Source organism: Saccostrea cucullata, unplaced genomic scaffold (assembly GCF_032062105.1).
Source record: "Saccostrea cucullata isolate Sc308-1 unplaced genomic scaffold, CSIRO_AGI_Scuc_v1 ctg6045, whole genome shotgun sequence".
Taxonomy (NCBI): domain Eukaryota; kingdom Metazoa; phylum Mollusca; class Bivalvia; order Ostreida; family Ostreidae; genus Saccostrea; species Saccostrea cuccullata.
Window position 1 is genome coordinate 1 of NW_026928991.1, and position 9040 is coordinate 9040.

The 9040-nt window shown below is 32.1% G+C and overlaps 1 protein-coding gene across 1 annotated transcript; it reads left to right on the forward strand.

Annotated features, from left to right (window-relative positions):
- Window positions 1-5721: 5721 nt before the first annotated feature.
- Window positions 5722-6917, forward strand: LOC134279526 (uncharacterized). The gene is made up of 3 exons (XM_062761936.1): window positions 5722-5851; window positions 6049-6197; window positions 6798-6917. The coding sequence occupies exons 1-3, from the start codon at window positions 5722-5724 to the stop codon at window positions 6915-6917; spliced, it is 399 nt and encodes a 132-aa protein (XP_062617920.1).
- The last annotated feature ends 2123 nt before the right edge of the window (window positions 6918-9040 follow it).

Genomic DNA, 9040 nt, shown 5'->3' on the forward strand with positions numbered 1-9040 from the left:
AAATATAAAGATTTTAACCTTCCTATGAATTTTTTTGTACAGTAGCTCAGGAGTGCAAACCTAAAATAAATAAAGAAAACGAAATTATTAAAAAAAGAAGAAGACGAATAAGAAAACGGAATTATTAATTAAAGAAAGCAATATTATTGAATAAAGAAAACAAAATTATTATAAAAAAGAAAAGAAAATTATTTGATAAAGAAAACAAAATTGATATATAATTTTTTTTTTGTTTTTCACTAAAACTTAGGTAATTTTGCAAAACGTAAAGAAAAATCATATCACTGCTTCCCTACTACTTTTCAGACGTTGACAGACTCGGTGTAGAGATTGAAAGAATCAGTTTAATCCGTATAACCTTTGTAGCCTAAAACCTTTGTCGCATTTACAAAACGGCCCAACAGTCTACGATTTATAGGGCAAAAAAATAAGATTCTTCTGGCCACTGTTTATCTGTTGTTGTCTTGTCGGATTTTGACCTCTTATTTATCGAACAACCAATTTTGTGTCTGTAGGGTCATATTATATTTTTTTCTGTATTTCTGTATGTCATCAGTGACCGGTTCCTTCAACTGAAGCGGTCATTGTTATATACAATACATATAGCTGTATAGTCAGTGCTCCAAACCTTCGATCATCATCCGGTGTAAAGACGAATAATCCCCCCATCGAATAATGACCGGGGGTCATTTTGACAGCAAAAAATGATCCCCGGTCATTATTCACTAAAAAATGCCCCTTTTCCCCGTAGAAAAAGTGTCACTTCCCTAAAAATTTGCAGAACCCACGTGAAGAAAAATGCCCCCCGTAGAAAAATGACCCCCTGTAGATTAAAGCTAAAATTTTTAGGGGGCAAAAAAAATGGATAAAAAAGCATATTGGCCAAAATGCTCACCTGAGCTTTTTGGGAATAAACTGATCATATGTTGATCTCATAACATTATACAATTATAGCTATATTTTCTTTATAGCTTATATATGATGTTGATCTCATAACATTATGCAATTATAGCTATATTTTTAGGTCAATGCAATGATTCAGAATCTAAAGGAGTAAAAGATTTATCAAGCCTAAAGGGTTAAGTAAATATTTTTTTTTGATGGTGGAAATCATCGAACTGACAGAAAAAATCAGCAGTATTATATATTATTATATTCTCCGCTTGAAAAGGGGAGGGTATATAGTGATTTGGATGTCCGTCCGTCCGTCTGTTACGCTTTGAGGTATCCATCTCTTATCCGCAAATCCTCATATATAAAAAGATGTGTTTGTGAAACAGCTATGCCCCTGTATGGCAACATAGCGAAGATTAAACTTGTCTTAAATGCAATTTAAATATATTGTTACCCAAAGTAGGTCTTCTCACAAGAAATACAACTGCAAAATAGGAAAGCCCTGGCACTACTTGTTCAAAAGTAATGGCTAAGGATAAGTTTTTGAAAGGTAGGTAAACTCAAAGGTAAAGTTGATGATTTTTAAGAAAATGTTTAATGTAACAAGGATTACATATGTGAAGTATGAATACCCTAGTCCTTACCGTTCAAAAGTTATGGCCAAGGTAAAAAAAATCATTATCAAAATCCAAGGTCAAGGTCAATAGGTCAAGGTTTTTAGTATCCAATGAAAGGTAATGCCAAAAAAATACATATTTGAAGTATGAGGGTACTAGTATCTACCGTTTAAAAGTTATGGCCAAAGTAAAAATTTGGCATTTTTGTGTAAAATTAAATGGGATAAACTCCAAGGTAAAGGTCAAAAGGTCAAATTTGGTGGTCCCCAAAGTAAGGTCTTGTCACAAGGAATATACATATTAAATATGAAAGTCATAGCTCCAATAAATGAAAAGTTATGGTAAAGGTTAAGGTTTTTGCGGACAGACAAACAAACCCCAGATAGACAACGGCATCAGACAACACGATAAAACTATATCCCCCCGAATCTTCGACTACGGGGACATAAAAAGAAATGGTCTTCAATTAACTTTTCATATTAATATACATTATAAAGAAGACGTTACAACAATGAAAACGTTTGTTCTGATTTTCATATTAAATTCTCTGAAAAATATCCTCAGAACTGAGTAAAAGGGGGGAGTAAAACAAGAATTAAGGTAGAACCTATGTCGGAAAAAACTTTGTCACAAGTTTTTCAAATTTTCAAAATGATAAATTAGTACTTGCTTATCAATAGTTAAGATATCATGATATGTTTCCTTTTTTTTTAATCTAGAACAGGCTGATAAACTTGGTAGGGTATTGAACAAATGCAAAAAAAACCACCCTACCTTTATTTTTTTTATAAGAAAGGAATTAAAAATAAGCTAAAAATAATCTACTATTCTACTAATTTTTAACTGTTACTTTGCCACAATACTTTCAAGTATACCTCCACCAACATTTAAAGTATGCTTTAATCATGGCGAAGTAAATTATGATATGATAGTACTTGTGTGAAGGCTTAACTTCATTTCGATATTTTATCTAAGCCCCTTTCAGAATTATTGAAAGGTATAGAGTTTTATTTATATTTCTGCTTTTCATTTAAAATTATTTTTTTTTTTTTTTGATTTAACGTAATGTTCTTTTTTTTTTGGGGGGGGGTAAAAATTTTTTCCTCTTTCATTGTCAAATAGGATTTGCCAAATTTAAACAAACTAAAAGTTGAAATGACGGAAAATTTAATTTTTCCTAATAAAGAGTATTTAAACCTGATTTTTGCATGGTTTGATTTATAAAAACAAGTGGAATATCATTTTTAAGCAAACATTATAAGGGGGAATATTAGGGCTCAACATTAACTTTAAAATTAACTAGACCAGTCGGACTAGTAGCTGGAAAATTTTCCTGACCTGACCTCAGTTTTACTAGACCTGACCTATTATCCATGGTTTACTGAATAAATATTAAAACCAAAAAAAATTATCATTAAAGAAAAAACCCCTAGTCGAATAACATTGTCAGTATAACATGTATAAGCAAATTGATGCTTATCATTTAACTTGATTTTGCTGCAAAGAAAATTAAAGAAAATAAACATCTTTTAAAAAATTCAAGAAAAAATCAGAAAGGGAGATGTTTTTTTTTGATTTAGTTCTATGACTGCATGGTTAAATGAAATCACACTATGCAACAGTTGATGTAAATGATTTACAAAAAAGGAAAAATATTGGTAGAGTTAGCATTTAAGAGAAAGTCAAATGACAGCACTATTTTATATGAATTATTGATATTATACTATGGAATAAAATATGTTGGTTTCCTGTAATCATGGTAATATTACCCTAAAACAAGGGTTAGTGGTAGATTATTATTATTATTTTTTTGGCTTAATAAGATCTCATAAATTGACAAAATAAACTTCCAAGTTTAAAACTTTTATTTTCACTTTCCATAATGCCTAAACATCCCGGACTGAACTAACCAGGTGTGATATTTACATGGACATCCATCATGGCTGTCTTGCGGTTGAAAACGAAGTTCCAAAAGTTGTGGGGGATTGCTAAATGATATAATAATGAACATTACTTTCTATATTTAAAGTGAATGTTGATTACGTTGGCATATTTTATATCTCAAACATTGTATCAGCTATTGATTAAACACAGATTTGGCAGAAAAAAAATCCACCGGCAGCAATACAAGAAACAAACGTTACTTTTTTAAAGTTCGTGATATTTTAGTTTGGATAAAAAAAATGAAAGTGAAGCCTGATCGATAAACAAGAAAAATCTGTAAATTTGTTGCAAGTTTTCTTATTTGAACTTTGGTCGAAATTTTTTTACACGACCAGTCGGGATATCATGAAACAAAAAAAACTAGACCGGACCTAACTTTTACTAGTCTGAGTCGGTCACTGCCTTAATGTTGAGCCCTGTAATATTAAAAAGAAATTTTATTTACTTGACAATTAAAGAATCTCTTTTCAAACACAATTTTAGCATTAAAGCTCGTGAATTCTTAATTATTTCATACGACTTTTTGTATTTTTCTGGTTACAGAAAATGTAAAAATTAGTTTCGCTGTAAAAAAGATATCAAAGAGTGTATATTTTGTATCACTTTAAAGGGGGTCATTTTTCAATGGGGGTCATTATTTTATAGGACTAACATATAAAATAATGACCCTGGGCCCTTTTTCTACAAAAAATGATTTTTTTCTACGGGTGGGGTCATTTTTTGTCGTTGAAAAATGACCCCCCGGTCATTATTCGATGGGGGTCATTTTCGTTTTTTACACCGGCCATCCGCAGACATCTTTGATGAGGGGTTATCAAAAAGATCGTGGACTGAGGCTATAAATTAGAACTATGATGTCTGTGCTTTAAAAATTTATAGGGAACATGAAATAACAAAAAAATAGTGAAACTTTTAGTTTAATACGTCCATTAATTGCCAAATTATTATAAAATAAAAACGACATTATATGATCACCTGGCGCCATCGCCGTTAATTTAGTTTCATGACATCCGACAACGTCATTGTTTTTCAATGCCCGCTTTTTCTACCTCATTTAGTTATTTTGATGAAATCAATCCCCTGAGCTCAGAATGCCATAAGCAGCGGCTTTCAATGCATATAAAATTGCAAATGGATTGTTACTTTGGGAGAAGAGATCCTCCCTTGATTGTGCCAGTATTTGCTTTTTGGAGATTTATATCTACAATACATTACCAAAGTTATTTTTTGACATGATTTATTTTTCACACCTTGACTACAAATCGACATTAACTGTGCATCCCCTTCTTCTCTCAATCTATTTTGGATTTAAAAAACAAGTAATTTGAAGCATATTATTTCTCCGTAGCCAGTTTAAATATAGCCTAGATCTATACCAGATTTTCAGTGACAAAACCTTATAGAATGTTATCTTATTTGTTTGGACACTCGATAAGATTTCATAGAACTTCCAGAATGAGGTAAAAATGCTATATTTTATGGAACAATAGTGGCCCAATAGGAACATAGTCGACATATTGAAATTGAATTTTGGTAAATGTTGGCCGACGGTGAAAATCAAACTGCGGGTTAGCGAAAACAGGAGACTTACGTTGATTTAGAACTAAAGATATAAAATGTGCAATTTTAAGGAGAAATTGCCTTACTTTGTGCACTTAATAAATGAAGGTACATGCATAACAAAGGAGGTATAATCATCACCGTATAAGTAGAATCTTTAGCGGAGGATTGTATTCTCTCTCTTTGGCATTACTTAGCGACAAAACCAATATCGCTAAAGTTGAATATCGCTGCTAAAAATAAATTGTGTTGTATTTGTAATAGCTTCTTTAATATGCATTTTAAAATCACCTATATAATATTTTGCTAAAAATAAATTACCAGTTTAAGGACAAATCGCTAAATTTGCGTCTCGCTAAAATTTTCACTTGCACGGATCAGGCCCTCATTGTAAAATTGGAATCTGGGTTACAGCAGTTTGCGCATTTTATAAACCTTTTTTTTTATTTATAAAGTGTAAACTACCCAAACAAAGTTATTCAATTTAAATTGAGTTTTAAATTAATTTCTTTTGAATTTAACTATTATATTTTAGGTGTCGGTCTACAATCAGCTGTGTGCTGGTATACATGCTGCTAAAGTTCGTGTTATTATCTGCAGCTCCAAACGATTCCTGTGTTGTCTTCTTTCCAGAAGAGGCGAAGAAAACAAACCTTCAAAACGTTAGAAAGTAAGGGGTTACGGCAATCTATCTGAACTCCCAGGCATGCCAAATGGTTCAGTCATCAAATTTGACAAGAAATGGAATCAAGAAAAATGGCTATGGATACGCAATGAGTATCGGAATTTTCTGACCTATTCTGAAGATGTAAACGTTTTCAGTTTCGGACTTCTCGGTATCAATATCTCGGCAATCAATATACTTGCTAATGTTAGTGATATCGAGAACTGCACTGCGAATTACAAGACTCATTTCTGAACCACATCAGCACAATAACAATGACGAACTCGACAGATGGAAGCGTGTGTTACTCAATAATTGAGGATAGCTACTGGGAAAATTATCTGAGTAATTATTCGGCTGTATCAATAGGATATGATTTCCTCTGCTTCGATAAAGGAGATCCATCTGCGTCAGTGATAATGCATAAATCTTCTATCAGCCACGTCATCATTGCAATTGTAATAATTGTATATTTGTACTTTCCTATGGTTATGCATTTTTCAGCTCCGCAGGGAGAAGTAAAGAATGCCATTCGAAATTATTATGTATCAGATTCGCCCTACAGTCATCAAAGATTCCTTTTAAATCTTTTTTTTTCAAGGGGGGACACAATGTGGATCCGTGATTCACATATTATTTGTACTTTTTGTTTTTACCATTCTTTTATATATTTTTACTTGGCTTGTGTACGTGGATTGTAATTGTGTTTTAAGGTCATCTAATGTTATTCTTCATTTTCAACACTTAACATACTTTGAAGATTCATATCAATTTAAGGAAGAAGATTTAACTAAAACAGAATTCGTATGGGAATTGCCAGAATCAACTATAAGATTTCGTTATGCTGTGCTTTTTGGTATTTGGAATTTTCAACATATATATCTGAGTATGATTCTGAATGTGAATGGCACATTTGACGATTTTTCTTTTTAATCGATTTTAGTAACATACTAAAAAAAGGATCATTTCTTCGTGCTATGCCTTTGCTTGCATCTCTCTTCCCTAAAGGTTATTTTAAGAATAAACACCAATCTTTTTATAAGATGAGCAAATTTTCTCTGATACTATCTTATCAATTTTGGTGTAAGATTTTATTGATTAAAAGTTTTCGCCCAAAGTCAAAATTAATGAGAGGTATTCTATTGTTTATATCCTTAATTCAATTCCCATTTAATGTTTTTCTTGTAATTTTAAGTACTTTCTGTCCAATTGTGTCGACCTTTATTTCTACATGTTGAAATTCGGATCTTGCTACATATTCAAATATAGTTGTCTGATCTGTAGAAATACTCGTAATCACTTGTATGAAGAAGAGGGAGAGAATGAGCAGGAATCATTTTGTACAATCTGTACAATCTTTTGCTGTGATTGTGAAACTGATGATCCTGGGTGTCTACATAAGTTTGCAAAGAAGAAAGCATGCTCTGACAGCATCTGGATGGGATTTTTTGAATTTTTCAGCCACTTGTATACTCTGGCTTATGTCATCCTTTCCCATATGTATGGAGCTGATTTTATTTTGCATTCAATGAGTTATCTTCTACAATTTTTAATAACTACTACGGTCTTTATAGCCATCCCACATTTAACTTTGCACAAATTAACTCACGCCGATGTCTTTTTTTCATAACAAGCTTGACGGGCTACTTAGGTCGTCATGTTTACTACTTTTACAGCTTTACAAAGAATTATTAAAGATATTTTGGAAATGACGGGGAGAAATATGATAAAAGTTAAAGATTTCCAACGCATAGTGGATGATTTTTTTCCGTTAAGAAATGAATTGTTTTCTCTTGTAGTTAAAATTTTACTGACATCATTGTTTTTTGTTATTGCATTTGATACAATGAGTAAGGTAGGATATTTGAATTACGATGGAACTTTGCCAGACATTTCTACTTTTTTTGCATTACTGTTTTTATTTGGGCCTCCTCGGTTAATGGAAGTATTTTTTGTAAAAACCTATACCTCTAGAGTATATATGAAACACAATGAGATTTTAAATTACATTTCAGTTGATAATTTTGGTGCAGCAAATGATGTTAAAAAAAGCCATGACGAAGTATGTCCAAATCCTACAGAATGCGAATCTCTTCTAAAATCTAGATCATGTAAATCATGTTTCTGTTTTTTTTGTGCTATGATATATTCGACATTCTATTCAATTTCTAAAAAGAAATCTTTCGTAGAAAAAGTAGAAAACACTGCCACAATTTTTAATGTAAAAGAAGAAAAGATAGATATTGACAGTGACACGGACAGTAATATGAGCAGCGACATGGACAATGACATGGACAGCAACACGGACAAAAACAATTGTTCAATTATCTGTTCGTACCTCACAAATTGTATATATCGACTTTTCTTTTGCATGTTGTAACTGTCCGGCTGACATCACATAAAACTGGTCATTGTATTTTCTGTGCGTCTCTCCTTGAAGAGGTAGAAGAAAGTTTTGACCGGAAAAAAATTCGTATTTTCAGATAAAACCGATATAACCAATGATTATTTTATATTAAAAATACCCGCATTGTCGGACAAAGAGAAAACGATGCCGTCTCGTCATAGAGTAATTTATCCTAGTGAGGTTGAGATCACAAGAGAATAATCCTGTATATAGGCGTTGGGACTGGGGGACCCCAAAATATGTGTCAGATTAAATAGTAAAATAGGAGTTGCACAGTGCCAATATGTAATAAAGATTCTGTAAAAATTCATTAAATTTCATCCAGTAATTTTTCTCAAGGTGGAGTTGCGAATAAGAGATGGGTACCCTGAAGCTAGAACAGACAGACGGACGGATGAATGGACATACTGATTACTATAGCTGCCTTCTCCACTTTTAAAGCGGAGGGTATAAAAATGCTCGTTGCAGAACAGCAGAGCTATATTGATTCAGGTGAACATTATGGCTCATGAACCTCTTGATTGTTAAAATTATAATCCAGACTTTCTCAAGATGCAGGGTATTTTGTCACAGTGATTCAATGAATGTTCTTTGATTTATTATTTAAGAATATGGTACTTTTACTACAGTGTACTCAAATTTGTATGCAGTATTTGTAACTCTTTAGTATTATATAATAAAATAAAAGGAATTTACGTCATCTATTTTATCGCTGCTGTTGGATCCTCTTGGTTGGATGAGTGAATGATGTTTAATTTTCCATTTTTACTCATGTAAAATCTTCACCTGCTTTAAAATTAAGTGTCAACATTTTAACTTGCATGGTACTTAGCTCTGAGAAGACTTCTTCGATCGTCTCTGACATATATTGACATGGGACCTTTGTATTATAGATTTTAAGTAGAAAAACTCAACGTTAATTTCTAATAAAATTACTATAGTACTAATCACAAG